Here is a 22,045-nt window from a genome sequence, read left to right as displayed (position 1 = left end):
GAGAAACACATTTATGAAAGCTTCTCTGAGAGTCTATTCATTCTACCACATCTCTGGATCTTATGCCATATCACTGAATAATTTAATAAAACAAAGACAAAGTGAACATACAGTTGGGAGGTGGGGAGGGAGAGGAGAGAGAATTATGAAAACCCTGAAATTAATCCACGGGCTGAAGTCTAAAAGGCTCTGATCTATAAACCCTAAAATCTGTCTCTAAATTAAGTAAGGCCACAAGAGAGCCATATTGATGAAAGCATCACATTGGCTTTGTTTTGAAATGCTTATTATACACTGTCCACTTGCACAGGTCCACTTGCTTTTGCTAAGGCACACTAGGAGGAAGAATCTCTATTTATGGTAAAGAAGGTGATGAGATTGTGTTTATAGCTACAGGATGTCTTTTTTCTGGGAATCTAGGGGAGGCTTCTACCTCTCTAGTCTCAGCTCTGCTTCACTTGAGCATCAACCTCTTTTTTAGCCTCATGGAAATGGACAAGTTTATAATATTCTCATCTTCCTTTCCTTCCCAGTGGCTGCTAAAAATTAATGGCCTACTTCTAGCATGTATTTAAGCCCCTTAATGACATGTGATTTGTTTACAAATTTCACCTCTGACTCCATTTGATTTAATTGTCCTTTGCCTTATTTTCATTATATCATTATTTTTAATTTGTTCTCCCTGCCACATTGTATAGAAAATCCTTTGATACCTTTTACAAGATGGAGAGCTATAAGTGAATTAAATTGTAGGAGACAGAAGGAAAGAAGACACCCTTCTACCTATGTTCCCACTGGTTATATGTTCAAGTATATCCACCTAAATAATTTCCTAAAATACACTTGTTATTCATTTAGTTTTTGGAGGCGATGGTCAATGAGAATACAAGTATTTGAGAGAGGTAGCATTTACTCAGAAAACTCATACTGGAAGGATATTTTAAAATATACTTTTTAAACATTTTCATTTATTGGTTTGAGAGAGAAGAATGTGGGTGGGGGAGAGAGATAAGGAGAGAAAGACATAGATATGTTGTTCTACTTATTTATGCAGTCATAGGTTGCTTCTTATATGTGGCCTGATGGGAGATCAAACCTGCAACCTTGGCATATCAGGACTATACTCTAGCCATCTGAGCTACCTAACCAGGGCTAGAATTCTTCTTGATTAATATAATGTATATATGTGTTTGCCCCTAAATGTATGTTTTTAAAGTAATCATAAGATGAAGTAGGGTTTTCATATAGACTTCTGCACATAACTAAATTAAAACTTGGACTGTATTTCTCAATGACTTGCTTATTCAGTTAGAAGTATCATATGTTTTTGCAATAGTGACACATAAATGCTTACAGGCACATGGACTTTTCGAAACATCTCAGCACCCTTGTGTGCATCCATCAGTGCAATGTCCTGAGGCGTGGAGACAATCACAGCACCTAACCAAAAGAAAACAAAAGAGAACAAAATAGTGTTATCATTTAATTATTTATGGAAAGATTACTCCCAAAATTATACTGCTTACATACTAAAAGAGTCTACCACAGTACCTATTTGTGTAATTTGTATAAATTTTGCATATATGAATGGGAAAGTTGAGGAAACATCTACCTTGCTCTTGTCTATATTTGACTCCTCACTTCTAATATGACAACTGACTGACCAGTGGATTCAAGATCACAGATGTATCATCAGAACCTCCACCCCATTCAGACAACACGCTGTTTGGAAGATGCACATCCTGGCTTACTTTCAAGAAGCTAGTAGTCTACTTAGGAAGACAAAAAAAATTAAGGATTACAACACAACATGCTAAGCATTACAACAGAGGTAGCCTAAGGTGTTATGGAGTTCTAAAGGAGGAATAAAGAAAAATAATTCCGATCCAAAATGGCAGAGGAGTAAGTGGAAGCTACACTAACCTCCTCCCAGGACCCATCTAGAATTACAACTAAATTGTAGAGAAATCATCCTTAATAACCAACTGAAGACTAAATGGAGAGAAACCTCATAACCAAGGACAGACAAAAGAAAACACTTCATCTCAATGAGACTGGTGGGCAGTGTCAATGGCATGAGAGGGATAGCTGGGCTCCCACAGGAAGCAGCTGAAGTTCTGGAGGGATATTTCAGTGGCTAGGGACTTCCCCCGGAGAAGTAAGGGATCTAATCTGGGCTCTCCAGCTGACATTACCAGGGCTGAAAAGGAACCCAGATAACATTCAGCTGTGAAAAGTATCATGGTTTTTATCCACCAGGGAGAGATGGCTAGAGATGCAGAGAACCTGTTAAAGAGCCAATGCACAAAACTTCCTTTGCAGCGACTTACCCTGTGCTCCATCAGTGAGAGGGCAGAGTGGACTAGAGACACTTGAGGAGAGTCTGGGGTAGGTGGCTCTGGGGAGAGAACTGAAGAAACAGCCACCAGGATCCCTGTGCTGAGTCATTCCCAATAACTACAGGAGCCACTTCTCTCAGGCAGAGCATTCCTCTCTAACGGCAGCAGCCTGAGGGGAAGCAATAGCCCTGCCCACAGAACTACTATGCCCCACCCTATGCTGCTTAAGCCAGGCTGCTGATCACAGCTTGATTAGATTAGCAACTGATCAATTTCAACAGCTGATTAGGTGAACAACTAAGGTGAAAAATGCAAAGAAGCAGCCAAAATGAGAAAACAAAGAAACAAACCCCAAATAAAGGAACAAAAGAATTCTCCAGAAGAAAAACTAGACAAAATGGAGGCAAGTAATTTATCAGATGGAGTTTGGAGTAATGATTATAAGGATACTCAATAGCATGAAAAAAGACACAGAAATCATAAAAAGGAACGATTCATAAATTAAGATCGTAATATCTGAAATAAATAATATACTGGAAGAAGTAAATAGTAGGTTAGATGAAGCAGAGGAACAAATCATTGATTTAGAAAACAAGGTAGAAAAAAACATCCAGGCAGAACAACAAAAAGAAAAAGGAATTTAAAAAACTGAGGAGAGCTTAAGAAACATTTTGGACAACATGAAGCTTAATAATATCTGCATCGTGGGAATACCAAAAGGAGAAGAGAGTGAGCAAGGGATTGAGGACCTATTGAAGAAACAATGACCAAAAACTTCCCTAATCTGGTAAAAGAAAAAAACACACAAGTTCAGGAAGCTCAGAGAGTTCCAAACAAGTTGGACCCAAAGAGGCCTACACTGAGATACAACATAATTAAAATGACAAGGCTTAAAGACAAGGAGAGAACCCTAAAATCTGCAAGAGAAAAGCAGGGAGTCATTTACAAGGGAGTACCAATTAAATTGGAATCTGATTACTCAACAGAATCATTTCAGGCCAGAAGTGAGTGGCGTGAAATATTCAAGGTGATGAAAAGCAAGGACCTACAACCCAGGCTACTTTACCCAGAAAGGCTATCATTTGAAATGGAAGGAGAAATGAGTTTCCCAGACATGAAAAAGCTAAAGGAGTTTGTTAACACAAAACCTGTAGTGCAACAAAAGTCAAAGAAATTGCTTTAAGAAGATAAAGAAAAAAGAAAAAAACAAAAGAAAACAACCTAACAATAAAATGGTACTCAATACATATCTATCAATATTCACTTTAAATGTAAATAGCTTAAATGCTCCAACCTGAAGACAGAGAGTAGCTGAATGGACAAGAAAACAAGACTCATATCTATGCTGCCTCCAAGAGACTCACCTTAGATAGAAAGATACATATAGAGTAAAAGCAAAGAGATGGAAAAAGATAGTTCATGTAAATGGAAATGAAAAGAAAGCTGGGGTAGCAGTACTTACATCTGAAAAAAACAGACTTTAAAACCAAGGCTGTAGTAAGAGACAAAAGATGCTATGTAATGATAAAAGGAACAATGCAACAAGAGGATATAATGCTAGTAAACATTTATGCATCCAACATAGGAGCACCTAATAAGGTGCACCTAATAAGCATCAAGCAAATCTTGATGACATAAGGGAGAGACCAACAGAAATACAGTCATAAAAGGGGATTTTCACAGCCCTTTAACTTCAATGGATCAATCTTACAGACATAAAATCAACAAGGAGACAATGGCGTTAAACAACATACGAGGTCAAATGGATGTAATTGATATCTTTAGAGCATTTCACCCCAAAGCAGCAGAATATACATACTTTTCAAGTGCACATGGAATGTTTTCTAGGATAGACCACATGTTTGGACAGACAACAAGTCACAACAAAATTAGGAAGACTGAAATCATATCAAGCATCTTCACTGACCACAATGCTGTGAAACTAGAAATCAATCACAAGAAGAACACCGAAAAACACTCAAAGACATGGAAGCTGAATAACGTGCTATTAAAAAATGAATGGGTCAACAACAAGGTCAAGGAATAAATCAAAAGATGCCTTGAAACAAATAAAAATGAGGACAAAACAATCCTAAACTTGTGGTATACTTGGAAAGCAATGCTAAGAGGGAAATCTATATAGCATTACAGGCTTATTAAAAACACACACACACACACACACACACACATACACACAGGAAAAAGCTCAAATAAACAATCTAACTTCACACTTAAAGGAACTTGAAAAAGAACAACAAATGGCTTCATTTGTGAGTAGTGAGTAAAAAAGTGAGTAGAAGGAAGTGAGTAAAGTGAGTAGAAGGAAGGAAATAATTAAGATCAGAGCAGAAATAAATGAAATAGAGTCTAAAAAATGACACAAAAGAGCAACAATCCAAGAGCTGGTTCTTTGTAAAGATAAATAAGGTTGATAAACCTATAACTAGACAAAGGAAGGAAAGAAAAGAAAAGAAAAGAAAAGAAAGAAAGAAAGAAAGAAAGAAAGAAAGAAAGAAAGAAAGAAAGAAAAGAAAGAAAGAAAGAGAAAGAAAGAAAGAAAGAAAGAAAGAAAGAAAGAAGACCTAGATAAACAAAATCAGAAATGAAAGAGGAGAAATAACAACTGATACCAAAGAAATACAAAGGATTGTAAGAAAATACTACGAACAATGATATGCTAACAAATTGGACAACCTGGGCAAAATGGATAAATTCCTAAACACATACAATTTTCCAAAAGTAAATCAGGAAGAAACATGGAATTTGAAGAGACAGATTATGCCTAGTGAAATTGAAGCAGTAATCAAAAATGTCCAATAAACAAAAGCCCTGGACCAGATGGCTTTTAGGTGGATCTTACCAAACATTTCTAGAAGGACTAACATCTCTCCTTCTCAAACTAGTTCATAAAATTCAAGTGAAAGAAAGGCTCCCAAACTCACTTTATGAGGCTAGCATTATCCTAATTCCAAAACCAGATAAAGACACTAAAAAGGAAGAAAATTATAGGCCAATGGCCCTGATGAACACAGACCCTAAAATCCTCAAAAAAATATTAGCAAACTGAATACAGCAATGCATCAAAAAGATCACACACCATGATCAAGTGGGACTTATTCCAGGAATGCAAGGTTGGTACAATATTTGCAAATCAATAAATGTGATTCACCATATGAATAATATGAAGGATGAAAACCACATATTTATATCAATAGATACAGAAAAAGCATTTGATAAAATCCAGCACCCATTTCAATACAAAAACTGTCAGTAAAGTGGAATTAGAGGGAATGTACCTAAACACAATACAGGCCATTTTTGACAAACCCACTACCAGCATCATCCTAATTGGACAAAAACTATAAGCATTCCCCTTGTGATCAGGAACAAGAGAGAGATGTCTACTTTCACCTCTCTTATTCAAAATAGCAGTGGAGGTTCTCGCTACAGCAATCAGACAAGAAGAAGAAATAAAGGGCATCCATATTGTAAAGGAAGAAGTAAAACTGTCATTATTTGCAGATGACATGATATTGTACATAGAAAACCCCAAAGATTTCACCAAGAAACTACTAGAACTGATAAATGAATTCAGCAAAGTAGCAGGATACAAAATTAATATCCAGAAATCAGTTGCATTTTTATAGGCCAAACAACAAACTATCAGAAAGGAAGATTAAGGAAACAATCCATTCACAATTGCTACAAAAAGAATAAAATACCTAGGAATAAAGCTAACCAAAAATGTGAAAGACCTGTATTCAGAAAAGTATGAGACACTGAAAAGACATTAAAGAAGATACAGTAAGTGGAAGCACATACCGTGTTCATGGATAGGAAGAATTAACATCATTAAAATGTCCATGCTACCCAAAGCAATCTATAGATTCTATGCAATTCCCATCAATATCCCAATGACATATTGCAAAGAACTAGAACAAATATTTCAAAAATTTATATGGAACCACAAAAGGCCCTGCATAGAAAGAGTAACCCTGAAAAAGAACAAAGTTGGAAGAATCATGGCTCTGAAATGTGAAACTATACTATAAAGCTATAGTAATCAAAACAGCATGTTACTGGCATAAAAAGAGACACATAGGTCAAACAGAATAGAAAGCCCAGAAATAAACCTATCCCTTTATAGTCAATTAGTATTCAACAGAGGAAGCAAGCACATACAGTGGGCTAAAGATAGTTTATTCACTAAATGGTGTTGGGAAAATTGTACAGATAAATGCAGAAAAGTGAAACTAGACCATCTTCTTACATCACACACAAGAATAAATTCAAAATGGATCAAAGACTTAAATGTTAGACCCAAAACCATAAAAACCCTCGAAGAAAACATAGGCAGCATAATCTCAGGCATTGCTCACAGCAATTTCTTATCGGATATTTCTCCCCAGGCAAGGGAATCAAAAGAAAAAATAAACAAGTGAGACTACATCAAACTAAAAAGTTTTTGCACAGCAAAGGAAATAATCAACAAATTAAAAAAAAAACACAGTATGGGAGAATATATTCACCAATACATCTGATAAGGGGTTAATATCCAAAATTTATAAAGAATTTACAAAAAACTAAACAACCCAATTAAAAAATGGGCAAAGGACCTGAACAGACACTTCTCCGAAGAGGACATGCAAATGGCGAATAGACATATAAAAAGATGCTCAGCATCCCTAATCATCAGAGTAATGCAAATTCAAACCACAATGAGACATCATCTCACACCTGTCAGAATGGTTGTCATCAATAAAACAAACAAGTGCTGGCATGAGTGTGGAGAAAAGGGAACACTTTTGCAATGTTTTTGGGAATGTAGACTGGTGCAGCCCCTGTGGAAAGCAGTATGGAGATACGTCAAAAAATAAAAAAATGGATCTGCCTTTTGACTCAGCTATCCCATTTCTGGGACTATATCCAAAAGAACCCAAAACACTAATTTGAAAGAACATAAGCACCCCTACATTCATCACAGTGTTATTTACAATCGCCAAGATATGGAAGCAGTCCAAGTGTCCATCAGTAGATGAGTGGATAAAACAACTATGGGACATTAACGCAACCGAATATTGCTTGGCCATAAAAAAGGAGTTACCCTTTGCAACAGTATAGGTGGACTTGGAGAAAATTATGCTAAGTGAAATAAGCCAGTCAAAGAAAGATAAATACCACATGATCTCACTCATATGTGGAATCTAATGAACAAACTGAACTAACAAGGAAAATGGGGACAGATTCATAGATGGAGAGCAGATGACAGACAGCTAGTGCAGGCGGGAGAGAGGAGAGGGGGAAGGGATTGAGCAAAAAGAAAAAAGGACTCATGGACATGGATAACAGTGTAGTTATTCTGGGAGCAGGCATAAATGAGAGGACTAAATGGTGATGGAAATACAATAAAGATTAAATTTAAAAAAGGGAAAAATAAAAGAAGAAAATAACTAATTCAATCTAGGGAAGAAAAGAGGGAAGGTGATAATGAATAGGGTGAGGAAGCAGGAGATAAAGAGGCACAATAGGAAAAGTGTCCAGAAAGAGAAGATTCTGAAGCTCAGTGCTAAATTTGTTACTATAGAAAACTCACAAGTGTGAAACACACTCTGGAGAATAGTTTTTTGGGGGCAAAACTACATGCTGAGCAAAATTTCAGATGCAGTATAGTGGTGGCCTGATCTAAGGTAGCACTGAAAGTAGGTGAAGATGGAGGCCTTCCTGATTCTCTATTACCCTGCAGAAATCAGATGATTCTATGATATAGTGTTTTGAGAGAAAGTGCAATTTTTTCTTTAAGCAGAAACACCCAGAGGCCTGGCTATGATTTGCAGGATTTTCTGAATTTCTTCAAGTTTGCAGTTTCTTCAAGATAGTAACCTAAAAAATAATTAGCAGAAACATATTCTGGGTAGCTCACCTTGGGTAACCATCACCTTATAACTAAATCCACACTGCCACAACATTTCAGAGCCCCAAACCATCAGAGCGTCTCCAAGTGGCAGCAGTACTTCACCACAGCTAATGAAACAGGTAGGATTAACAATAAAAAACCGAGTGCACCAAGTGAAAGTCAAATGAGGAAATTTTCCATCTGAGGGGATATTTTAAAGAGGTCAGGGTAGAGAAAAGTGGTAGCAGAACCAAGTTATCACAAAGCAGGTGGCAATACAGCAGGTCAAACTCAGAAGAACTGTGCAACAGCCACAAATTTATCTTGCAATCAGTATTTTCCTTTCAGTAAAAACTTCATCTTTCATATTACACTAATGTTATTAATTTGAATTTTATTGATTTTGTAAATTTTATTTGTATTTAATTTGTAAGCTTTTAATTTAAAAAAATTATATAACAGTTAAAAGCTTAAGGAATTTATGTGTGTACACCTATATAAAAGTCTTAGAATAAAAATAGGTCAATATGGAGATTACTTTTCCTTTAGAAGGAAGGTCTATCATTACTCAATTTAGAGAAACACTAGCCTTGAAATTCAAACATAATCAGAATTCACATTTTTATTCCATAGTCAACTACTTATGTGACTAGGGCAAGAAACTGAGATTCAGTTTCTTTATCTACAAAATGGCACAGTAATACTTAGGTCACAGGGTGACGTAATTAAGTGACCTAATGTACATGAGATGCTTGATGTGATGCCTGGAAAGGGTAAACATTCCGTAAATGGTAGTTGTTGTTAGTAATATCATCATTATTATCTTTATTATTATTAACAATAAAACATCTTATGAGTTTCTGAGAAGGTCATTTTCACATCTGCCATCAGGCAGCTCATCCTGCTTTTCAAACTCCCCATGGATCACTGCATCCTTGTATTTAGTTTTGCTCTGCCCACGAAACCAAGCACTAGTCAACATTCTTTCTACTCTTTTAAAGATGGATGGAAATTACTTCCCGAAAAAATTATACTCGTCTACTCTACACATCCAATATATTTCCACAATTCACCACCTTCTACATTCTGTTACCAATCTATTTCAGTGGTTTTTCATATCCAAGCATTCAGAAGGAATCTAATTCCAATTCTACCTCCATCTAGCTGTGTAACTAACCTTGGACAAGCACTCAGAACCTCTCTAGGTCTCAGTTCCCTTAGCTGTAAAACCAAGAAAGGCATCCACCATCTCCAAGGTCTCAGCTAGCTCTCTGGCTATTTGACTTAGCATTCCTTCTCAACTATAGTTTGTTTCTGAAGCCATCCCTGTTGAGCCTGACAGCCTCAGTAAATTTGTTTAAGTGAATGTGAAATGAACCTCCTCCAAGAATTTTGGCCCCTCAATCTCAGAGCCATTCTCTTTACATGTTTATGAAACCCCCTTGAGTATTTCCTCCAAATTCTCTTATTAACTATATACTAGTATGTAGGGAGGTTTTCTATTGCATTTAGCTTTTATACAATATAAACACTTTATTGTTTTAAATATCCTTTGTCTATTATTCATATTACTACTACACAATATAGTTTCATGACCACTTATGATATTTCTTATTTTTTAATCAAACAACATTGATGACACAATGACTTGCACAAAACAAAGAATCAGTGATTTAAACAATGTTCCTATATTTTCAAATCATTCATCCTAGGCTATGGTGGCATGAACTCTTAGTAACTTGAACCAGGAGTTAAGAGTTCTAGATTCTGTTTTTTTTTTAACTATACTAATGTACTATATAATCTTGAATAGCTCATTAAATCTCAACATATCTCAATTAACTCTTCTGTATAACAAACCTATTTCCATTGGTCCTATGTAAAGAGCTGTTCCATTATAAATATGTAAAAGTGTTATAAATGTATTCAGTGACATTATTTTGATTGGAATGAAAGTGGCTTGGTTTTCTCTATAGTACTTAACTCTATCACTCTAACACGGTACTTAACTCTAACAGGGTAGGCATCTATGCCATCTGAGTTTCTTTGTCGAGTAATCTCAATAGCACCATTCATACATCAATTAATGACAACTTTGTGATAAGGACAATGATCATCTTCCATGTCTCATCAAATGTTCACAAAACATGTAAACATTCCATTGGAACTACCAGCCTAATTTATAGAAGATCTTTTGGTTATGATTTTTTTCCTGAAATATACATTAACTAAGTGTTTGATCACAGTACAATTAGTCTTCAGGAACTGTTCTGAGAAAAAATTTTCTAGACTTTTTCTTAACAAAAATATAATTCTCTCACACATAAATCATTACCTCTTTGGTTGTACCAAATTTTAATACATCATGTAAGTAACAATTGCAGACTGCCCCTATGAGGACCTTTAGAATTTATAAGGAAATAAAGAAAAAAAAAGCCCATAAAATCTTCAGTGAAAGTAAATTTAATGATTAATCAATTTGTGGATCACAACCCAGATTTTTAAATGTTAAGAAAATTATATAAATTTTTTCTTGTTAATATATCTCTTAACATAAAATATGGTCTCCAAATATGATATTTCATTTTATCTTTATGGTTTTTGGCTTTCTAATGTATACATTTTTTCTCAGGGATCATGGAACATGAACAAATATACATGAACCAATATGAACTACTTTAGATTCTTCCCCTTTGTACCATCACTAATGACATCACTTGTTTTGTGATGGAGGGTTTGTTAGAAAAATTGTGCTCCCTCTACTGACCATAAAGAATGTCAACAGGGTTTACAGGAACAAATAAATATGAAGGACACATGGACAAAAACTAGGAGTGGGTGGAAATGGAAGGGAGGTGGGGAGGGCTGGGTGGGTGGGCTAGGATGAGAGTAAAAGATAGAAAATTGTACTTGAACAGCAATTAAAATAAAATTAAAAAAAAGAATGCCAACAGCAACAAAGAGAATGTTCACTTTGCAATAAATGAGATTATTTTCTGGGAAAGAAGCATAGTATAAAATATCTACCTTAAGGTGAATTTCTTTTCTAAAAAATATATTTTATTGATTATGCTATTACAGTTATCCCAATTTTGCCCCCTTTGCCCCCCTCCACTGAGTACACCCATTCCCTCCAGCAATCCCCCCTTAGTTCATGTCCATGGGCCGTGCCTATAAGTGCTTTGCCTTCTCTGTTTCCTATACTATTCTTAACATCTCCCTATTTTGTACCTAGTAATTATATTTCTTAATCCTTACACCTTGCCCCTCATTATCCCCCTTCCACATCCCACCTGATAACCCTCCAAATGATCTCCATATCTATGATTCTGTTCCTGTTCTGGTTGTTTGCTTAGTTTGTTTTTTTAGATTCAACTGTTGATAGTTCTGAATTTGTTACCATTTTAATGCTCATAGATTTGATCTTCTGTTTCTAAAATAAGTCACTTTAACATTTCATGTAGTAATGGCTTGGTGATGATGAACTCCTTTAGCTTTACCTTGTCTGAGAAGCACTTTATCTGCCCTTCCATTCTAAATGATAGCTCTGCTGGATAGAGTAATTTTGGATGTAGGTCCTTGCCTTTCATGACTTGGAAGACTTCTTTCCAGCCAGCCCTTTCTTGCCTGTAAGGTCTCTTTGGAGAAATCAGCTGACAGTCTGATGGGAACTCCTTTGTAGGTAACTCTGTTCTTTTCTCTTGCTGCTTTTAAGATTCTCTCTTTATCTTTAACCTTTGGCATTTTAATTATGATGTGTCATGGTGTGGTCCTCTTCAGGTCCATCTTGTTTGGGACTCTCTGTGCTTCCTGGACTTGTATATCTATTTCCTTCACCAAATTAGGGAAGTGTTCTTTCATTATTTTTTGAAATAAGTTTTTAATTTCTTGCTCTTCCTCTTCTCCTTTTGGCATCCTTTTATGATGCCTTCTCCTTCTATGATTTGGATGTTGGCATGTTTGGTGATGTCCCAGAGGCACCTTATACTATCCTTGTTTTTTCAAATGTTTTTTTCTTGCTGTTCTGATTGAATGCTTACTTCTTATGTTTCAAATCATTGATCTGAATCCTGGCTTCATCCCTTCCACTGTTGGTCCCCTGTAGATTTTTCATTATTTCCCTTAGTCTAACCTTCATTTCTTCCTGGGTCTTTTCTATTTTTATTTTTGCCATACACAATGCATTCTTTGAGCATCGTGATCACCAGTGTTTTGCACTCTGCATCTGACAGGTTGGTTATCTCTGTTGCATTTAGTTCTTTTTCTGGGGTTTTGTTCTGTTCCTTCATTTGGACCATATTTCTTTGTCTCCTCAATTTGGCAGCCTCCCTGTGCTTGTTTCTGTGTACTAGGTAGAGCTACTCTGAGTCTCTTGTCTTAGTACTGTGGCCTGTTGTAGAAAAGGCACCATAAATTGTGTGGGGGCAGAGCGTTAGCTAATCACCAGCTCGGAGTCACCCATTTCACCACTCTATGGCTCTGTGTTGAGGGGAGGGCTCGGATAGGGAACAATACCACTGCCTGGCTTCTGGAGGTTTGCCCAGCACTCATTCTTTGCAACTGGTGCCCTTTCAGCTATTGCCTGATGGTGAATCCAGAGGGGATAGGTCTGCATATGTTTTAAGTCTGTGTGGACCCTTTAAGCAGAGTCTCCTGAAAATCCAGTAGTTTCTTTTGCTACCCCAAGCCCACTAGTTTTTATAGCCAGAAGTTATGGCAATTTATGTTCCTAACACTGGAACCCTCAACTGTGTGGTCTGACCCATCGCTGGGATGCTTGCTTCTAAAGTATCCCTTCCAATTTTTAGCCACCACCCATTCTGCCGCCACCACCTAACTGCACTACACTGCAACTCCACACCTTTCTGCCCATCTCCACATGCACCCCACCTACCTGTCTAGATGAGGGTGGCTTCTTTAAATCCTTGGTAGTTGGACTTCCATACAGCTCAATTTTCTGATGGTTCTTGGTATTATTTGTTTTGAAGTCTACTTGTAAGTCTTCCTGTGGTTGTGCAAGGAGGCAAAGAATGTTTATCTATGCCTCCATCATGACTGGAAGTACCACTCAAGGTGAATTTTCTATCTACTTTCTAGGTCCAAATGACTATATAGTATTGTTTAAATGCTATTTCCAAAGTTGTAGTTTTTAAAGGCTTTTAATCAGCTGAGATTTACTATAAAAGGTTAATTTACTAAAAAAGGATTCTAGCAAATATGTAAACATCCTAAAATGTAATTATCTAGAGTATCACCTTTAATTGCTAATTCTCTTGACTATTAAGAGTAAAATCTACTTGTAACTGCATATGTGGATTTGGGTAGTAGTTCAAAGTAGTTAAACATTTAAAATAGATTATTCCAGATGTTAGGATGATCATAATTACACCAGTGTGGAACTATTCAACTATGCCATTCTAAGTCTCCAGGGCACAAACTATATCTAATTCCCATGCTTGACTGAGAACCTTCAGTGTTGGAACCTAGTAAATGTGTACAACAAAAACTGCTTGTAATCATACGTGGAGAGTCATTTTATGTCTTACAACTCTTGAGTAAGTCAAGGTAAAGTCAACTAAGATTAAAAAAAAACAAATTACTGCTGTATAGTTGATGCTTACAATACTCTAATATTTAGTATTCCTGATTATCCTTGGTTTATTTAAAGATAATTGTAGTCAAAGAAAATAATCATTCAACTTCTGTTAGCTTAAATAATAACAAATAAATAATAACAAAAAATATAATACATAACAAATATACAATTGTTTATTAAGTAGATTGGCTTTGGTATATTTTTAGCTCTCCCATTTTTCTCTTCTAAAATCCCCAAACTTCCTGAATTAGAAACATTATTTCCTATAAGATCAAGAAATGTCCACTAATATTAGTATCAGATTAAGTAAAATGTGATTAAAAAGGCAAATTCACTTCTAATGTGCCCACAGACTATTTTAACAGGAAATACACCTAATTATTTCATGAGTCACTGTTTTGGACTCTGTGCTCCATTCCAACAGGGTAGAAAATTGACTGTACTCACAAAGGAGATATGTTTTTATTAATATAAAGACGAATCATTATTTTGCTCACTTTAGAAATGAATTTTGTCACAGGAAATTATGTCCATTGCTGCCAAAAAGAATTAATAAAACACAGTAACTAGTGGAAACCACAGGATTTCAAAGTCATTGGTGAGAGAGAACAAATGTACTTTGGAACTTGAAGAATTCAGTTTCATCAAAGGAATCTGGATGCATACCTGTTATTTAGGGACAAGGATTGGCTCTGCAATAATTGAGTCAACAGGTAATGAGCTTACAATCACCTCACCTTACTGATGTTAACAAGGAATTCACCAGGGCTGTGCAGCCTGCCTTTCACTGAGGAACCACTGGAGAAAAAGGGAGAATTTCGGAGGTTCTGAAGAGCTTGAGCTGGAACCAAACAGCTCTCTCATGCTCACACTAGCTCTCTTCTCTCTCTTCTTTCTCACTTCTCTCTCACATTTTCTCATCCTTCCCCACACTTCTAATGTTTCCAGTAAGGTTAAGGTAAAATTCTCGCTTCTTTCCAGTGTTCCATCCATCTTCATGCGGATAAGTGAACATCGTGGGGAGCTTACTCCTTGTGCACACATGTCTCTACAACTCAGAAAGCTCTTTTGCTTTGATTTAATATTTTGCATTTCAAATTCTTTTAGATGCACATAGAGTCCAGCCTGCCCATGCTCACAGTGAGCCACCACTAAAGGCTGCTTAATAACTGAACACACCCATTTTTATATACATTCTTTCTCTAATGCAAACTCCAGAGAGGAAAACTGCTTCTCCCTGATTACTTAACCACCTAACTTTATTTAACCAGGTATATTTTAGGATATAGAGACTGAAACTTTATATGGAAAAGCTTTGCTACATTTCCAAATACCATCATACTTAAGATGTGAAGACATTTTCAGAGCTACACTTCAGATTCTGATCAAATATCTAACATCTATGACCAAGCACATCATAGGACTTGTATTTTTTCTACGTGTAAATATTTAATGGATTTAAAAGTAGTTTTTAATAGGAATCTGACTACCATTATACTACTCATTGAACTATAAGACATTAAGGAATTTTAGCTGTCGGTCACATCATGAAATGCCCAGAAATTCTTAAAAGACAAAACTGAATGAACTATCTCAGAAGCCTCCTATTTAAACACAGGCTAAGATAACCAAGAAATTCAAACATCAGATAAGCTGGTCTCGACAAAGTGACTGTGAACACTGACTATATATATAAGAATCATTTGGGAAAGCTTTTTAAATCCTGGGTCTTTAGTTCCCAGATGATTTCTTTGAACAGTTAACTAACACAGTATAAATTATACCTGTACTATTGGGTTGGCCAAAAAGTCTGTTACTATTTTTACCATAAAACAAAAGACATTTTTCATTTTTACCAATAACTTTATTGATTTGGATATTTTTGAGTATGTCAGCTATCTCCAGCTATTGGCTTCTAGTGGGTAGAGGCCAGTGGTGCTACTAAACATCTTCCAATGCATAAGACAGCCCCACAGCAAAGAGTTATTTGACCAAAACGTCAATACTACCAAGAAACTTGGCAAACCACTTTTGACACATTCAATCAGTCACAGCACCTTCTCCATACACTGTGCAAGCCTTTTTTTTTTTTTTGCGTTTCAGTTGCATTTTTACCTTTCTTGAAATAATAAGGCGTAATATGCCGAAAATGTTGCATATTTCCTTCCATCTTAAATATTAAAATGGCTGCACAAAAATTCACCAGTTTTTGGTTTTAAAAAAATGCACTCTGATATGACAGCTGTCACAATACAACCTAACAAAATTGTTTTGAATGAAGTTAAAGACAACTAAGCATTACTAGAGCCATCATATGGAAAAAACATAATGGACTTTTTGGCCAAACTAATATATGTTTGACCTAAATATAAGAGCCCTGAAAAGTTTATTTCTTCTTAAATTGCATTTGGAAACATTGTTGTTCATTAACCAATGGTATTATAATTAATTTTATAGTTCGAATTCCAATCTAACAAGGACTAAAGTTCCACATTGAGTACCAGAAGTGCCCTAAAAGATAAAACCCTGAAATTCAGTTTCTAGTCTTTAACACTTGGCTACAATTTATGGGACAACAAATTTATTTTGTACATAATTTTATAATGTTATGAATAAAACAATAACTCTCTTCTACATCATGCTATTCTTGCCAAATATTCATTACTTATAACTCTACTCAACATTTGCACAGAAATATAGTGCACCTGGAAGAAGTCTAAAATTGTCTCTTTTAAAGTTTCTTTCTTCAACTTGAAAGCATAACTGAAGATCTAATATCTTTGAACACTAGGCAAAGGATGACCTAAGTCTTCCACATTTAAGATACAAGCATGCTTCTGGCTTTAGAGTTTGAAGTCATTATAAATTGCAAAATTATGACACACATAGCACTAAAATCCAAAGTAGCCAGGTTTTTTTTTTGAGTTTTTAATATTTTTCCAAAAGATTCATATTGGTTAGCTTTAAAGAATTATTCTTTGAATTGAAAAACAACTAAGAAAGGAAAAAAACAGTTATTTGAAAAAATATTTTATTTACTTTACCTAAATGAAACTACTATGTTTCTTCAGTTTTAAAGAGTAAATACCAGATAAGCAAGGAAACTATTTCAAGTGATGACTTGTGGTCATTCACTTATCTAACAACGGCAGTAATATCTCTGATCCTCTGAACTCCACTCAGGCTTCATATTATAAAAAGTCCAAATTGGCAGTCAAAGAGTATTACCATAAAAGAGATAATCGATTAGGATCAGCAAAATGTTGATAGAGGGGAAAATACCAATGTGGACCTGTATAGCTTTTCCTTAAGAATTTCTGATGAGTGAACAGGAATTCAGTTACTGTAGCAATAGGCCCAATTGCTACAAGCAATGTGTCTTTAAACAACGATTGAAATATTAAGGTGGCTTAATTTAAAATTCCTACTTTATCTCATTTAAATGAATGAGGGGCAAAGAGGCCTCTGGCTTTCTTCCCATTTATAAGGTCCTGACAGGAAGGGTTTTAGACAGGAAGAAAGGGCATCGTCTCATTTTCATAGTGTAACACCTGCTACATTATGAATGTCTGCTAGTGCAGCTTGTCTTGAGCCCACAGATACTTAGCATGTTACGTAGCTGACGACTCTGACATACACTGTAGCTTCTCCCTCTCTAGGAGAAAGAAATCAAAACAGGAAGCACACGAGGATGATCTGGCTGTTTTCTGTGCTATTTCTGCCTTTTCCCTGGAAGAGAGAGAGGACAAAGGATGGGCTCTGATGGCTCCCCTCTCGACTGCTCAGTCCTTGCCCTGCTATTATAAGAATACTTTCCAAAAGTGTCATTCCCACATCAATCTTTACTTAATTAAGTGAAGGGGAGCTTTTGTCATGAATCTTTCCTATCAAAATAAATTCTTTATCCACTATTCCCCACTATACAAAATATACTTATATCATTGCTTACCTACAATATAAATATTCTGTTCACGAATCTGATGACAGTACAGTTTTGCCTTGCAATTGTATGGATTTTCATTAATTTGATTGTATCACTGCTATCTCTATTAGCTTGCAAATTTAGAGGCAGAAATATTTGCTTGGTGGGTGGGAGGGGGACAAAAGAAAAAGAAGTATTTGCCTTGTGTTCCATCTCTTCCAAGCCACTAATTCACAATTATAATGACGACCATGAAGAAGAGAAGCTCTTCTGGGTATTTCCCATATAATAACTGCATTACACTTCCTTTCCTTCCCAAGCTCTGCTTCATCCTCCACCCGTCTTTGTCCCCATCAGTGCCTGGGTAGCTGACCTCTGTGGACTGTATCACCAGAGTTTCCTTACCCTCTGGCTTCCTAAAGGGATCTGCCACTAGGAGGTACTGGCAAAATCTGAGACTGTGAGAGGTGAAAAAGGTTGGAATATTATTACCTACCTCACACATTGCTTCTCCATGCCTTGCGGGAGTTCTGGCCTTGCCTGTGTTCCTCTGCGGCCACAGATCGCAACAGGTGGCCTCTCTTCCATGGCTCCAGCAATTGCCAGGCTACACTGACACAGTTCAATTCCTTGCCCCTTTAGGCAGAGGGACAGTGGCTACTTCCTACTAGCATTAGTCTCTGGGCACTTGACCATCTCTTGTTAGCTTCATTAATGCTGCCCATACCTCTGTAACTGGTCCTTTCATTAAATTCTGTTCTGTTAGTTCTTATCAAGGTGTGTCATCCATACCTGTCAGGACCTTGACTGATATAGCACCTTAATATAAATAACTTACTAAAACTCTCCAGTCTCTCGAAAAAGAAAATATGCTTCATGTGAAGCATAAACTCCTCAATGAATTCCAACAGTTAAAATCAAATTAAACTAATCTTCAGGTAGTCAGACAGAGGACCTCAGTTGGAGCAAAGGAAGAAAAAAATACTTTAGGTAACATCTATTAGAATTGAAATACTAGCACAGTGTATATATTTTCAAAAATTTCAAGGAACTTCAGTGTTCTTCAAATAAATATTAATCGTCTTCTATTATTCAGTAATTCTTAAGAGTTCATCACTATGCATTTTTTAAAAACCCAGATGTCAACCCTAGACTCTATCCAATTCAGTATATGGCAATAATTTACAAGCTAAACAAACAAACAAACAAAAACAAGCAAAAACTCAGCAAACTGTATCACCAAAAAATAAAAAATAAATAAAAGTAGTACAAAAAATAACAAAACAAAACCAGCACTGATACTTCTGCCTCTTCCCCTTGACAAGCTTAACAAGACAAGAGCAAATCCAAAAACTGTAACTGGTTATTTCCCATCCTCTATCCTGCCTCCTTTCCCTCTAGCAATTATTACGACTACCAGGTATTTGTAATAAGTAATGATTCAGAAGTCCCTGTAAGCTCAAATTTAAATCATTAGCCATTAATATTGCTGTCAACACATTTATCAGTGTTGTTGCTACACAACATTTAATACAAGTAAGAGGATGACTTTTTCCCTTTGACGTTTCTTCTTATAATGAGCCTGTCATCCAGACCATGGAAGAAAATGGAACACATACAAAAGTTGCTAATTAGCATTCAGAAAGAGGATCTTTTTGCTTGTACAGGTCTGTCTCCATGAATTTTCCAAAAGGATGTCTCTTTCCAAGTATAAAACATTTAATTTCATTCTCAACATGGCTTTGAGAAATGCAAAGTTGATATAAAGGCTCTTTCTAATTCAACATTTCACCTCCCCCCCAAAAAACTCTTTTAAAGTGTTCAAGTATTTTCTAAAAAATGCCATATATTTACATGAATTTTAAATTCATTCTCTCATTTGATCCTTGTAAGTCTGTGGGATAGTCAGTATTCTACAGGTCAGGCAGGATAAAAAGTCAGAAAGGTAGGTAGTATCTGGCTAAACATCCTTGCAAGTAAAAAGCAGAATTTCTTATTATTATCTTACAATGGAGCAATGCTAGTGATTCTCACTAGTAATTTAATATAGAGCCTGCATGAAACCAAATAGCAAGTGCTAACATGCATAAATATCTCAGAAACCAAAATAAAGTTAATACTAAAAGATATCAACTCCCTACAAGAATATTATATATAGCACAGGGAAAATAACAGCATAAATAAATACAAATGGAAATGTATTTTTCTCTCAAAGGGAGAGTGACATAAAAATGTATGTTTTTAAATAAATGCTTTATTTAACTTATACATAGTAAAAACTGAGTAAAAGCAGTCGGAGTCAGAGAGATCACAGGAATGAGTTAGCAGGATGGTAAGAAAGATGAGGGACAAATCTGTTCACATAGCAGTGAGAACTAGTCAACTAGCCTTGTCATTCATTCAACCAATATTAACTGCATAATCCATTGTCCAAAATACTCTAAGAAATACTATAATGAACAAAAAAAAATTCTTGCATTCAAGCAACTTACAGCTTAGTTGGGGAGACAATACACATACACAGATAAAACATTCATTAATTCAACATTTCCTGAGTAGTTACAGGAAGGCACTGAGTTTGGCACTGTGAAAAATACAAAAATAAAAGATGCTCCAGGGAGTGACAGTTTGGGCACAGAAGATAACACAGTTTTGCAGATTATGAATGGAGAACATGAGAAGGTCTAAGTGAAATTCTATGTGAATTCCAAAAAGGGAGACATGATTCCTAACTAGGGGTCTGGGGAAGATAACAAGGAGTAGAGATTTGAAATAAAAGGTATGCTGGACTTGGGTACCCACTGACTGGGGAGGAAAGACATTCTAAGTGAGGATCAAATGTCTGCAAAGACAATGACTTTGGAAAGCAAAGGGAAGAGGGAGGGGGCAGTGAGTACATAAAGTTTGGGGTAAAGATCCCGGGTTATGTGAAAGTTAGTGGGAAGGAAGGGGAAGTCAAATCCAGGGAATTCAAATGGGAGTCTAAAAAACTTAGGTGGTTGATGATATATGGGGCATAGGAAAAAGTAGCACATAGAGTATAAAGAATTCTAAAGTCAATGGTAAAAAGAAAGGAAAGTCAGGTTCATAATTACAGAGTAGATAATTCACTTAGGCCTAGAAAGGCAGGCATGATTCTCACAGGTTGTTCTAGATTATACAAATTGATGAAAGACATGATTCAAACAAGGCCAGAAACTCTTTGGTTGGTACCCTTCCCTCTAAGTCCTGGGAACTAACTCAATTTTAGTATTTTTTTAGATATGTTAGCTGTGAAATAACATAGGCCTGAAATAAAACCAAACCTCAGGAATAAAGTCTTTAACAAACACACACACAGACACAATCACATGCACCCCCTACCAACTCCCCCTTACATCCTTTTTGCTAGGATACTTCTATTTTTTGCTATTTCTTCTAATTACAAAATTAATATATGTTTCACCAAAGACAATCTAGTCTTTTCATCAATATTAATTTTAATATTGACATAAAACATAGTTGTTTTTCTTTACAACAACAGCTTCAATTCCATACTGAGAGCCAGTGTGCCTGGAAACTAGCCAAATGCCCAAGACCAGTATGATCAGCCCAAAGATAATATTGGCCTTTCCAAGAACCATTTGGGGCTCTACTACTAAATGTCAAAGAGACTGCTTATATACCACCTCCAGGCCTCTCAAATGTATGAGTTAAAGAGGCCCAAAGTAATCTCTCAAGAGACAAAAAAGAAAAAGAAAAAGAAAAAGGAAAGGAAAGGAAACCCTGAATATAGTAAACACTGATATAGACCGTTGGTTGTATACTCATCATATAAAGGTGCACAGGTTTAAACACATTCATAGATAAATTTATTTTTATCAGAGATTACCTAGATTACAGTAATTTCAACCTAAATGAATTTGAATGGACTATAACTAAACTCAGAAAACCAATGAGTCAGTGTTTATAGCACTTCTGGAATTTCTCTAGTAGGTCTTTTGGTTCTCACAAAACCAATTAGTCAAATACACTTGGACTTTGTATGAGGGCAGTTTGATGTAGAGGTTAAGAATGTGAAGCATAAACTCAATCAGAACTGATATGAACCTCAGCTATGACTGACTGCAACTGTGTGAGCTTGGGAGAGTTACTGAATCCTTCAAAGATTTAAGAAAATAGAGAAACACTTATGATAATTAGAAAATTAACACATGGCTGCCCTGGCTGGTGTAGCTTAGTGGATTGAGTGCCAGCCTGTGAACCAAAGGGTCTCCAGTTCGATTCCCAGTCAGGGCACATGCCTGGGTTGCAGG

At 36.0% G+C, this 22,045-nt stretch overlaps 1 protein-coding gene and 1 non-coding gene across 3 annotated transcripts in view; one reads left to right on the top strand and one right to left on the bottom strand.

The window, feature by feature from the left end:
- NUBPL (NUBP iron-sulfur cluster assembly factor, mitochondrial) overlaps nt 1-22,045 on the bottom strand; it is a 269,067-nt gene that overhangs the window by 53,113 nt on the left and 193,909 nt on the right. For both annotated transcript variants that reach the window (XM_045841286.1, XM_045841285.1), the window contains exon 8: nt 1,355-1,440. In XM_045841286.1, coding sequence (XP_045697242.1) covers nt 1,355-1,440 — 86 coding nt within the window. The remainder of the gene's footprint in view (nt 1-1,354; nt 1,441-22,045) is intronic.
- Nucleotides 21,691-21,750, top strand: LOC123820527. Its single transcript, XR_006785986.1, has one exon. It is a non-coding gene; the product is annotated as a U7 small nuclear RNA (small nuclear RNA).

This window comes from Phyllostomus hastatus, unplaced genomic scaffold (assembly GCF_019186645.2).
Source record: "Phyllostomus hastatus isolate PE091 unplaced genomic scaffold, TTU_PhHast_1.1 phas_contig_348, whole genome shotgun sequence".
In the NCBI taxonomy this organism is placed as follows: domain Eukaryota; kingdom Metazoa; phylum Chordata; class Mammalia; order Chiroptera; family Phyllostomidae; genus Phyllostomus; species Phyllostomus hastatus.
Note: the sequence above shows the minus strand (reverse complement) of the source record. Positions and strands in the feature narration are given on the sequence as shown.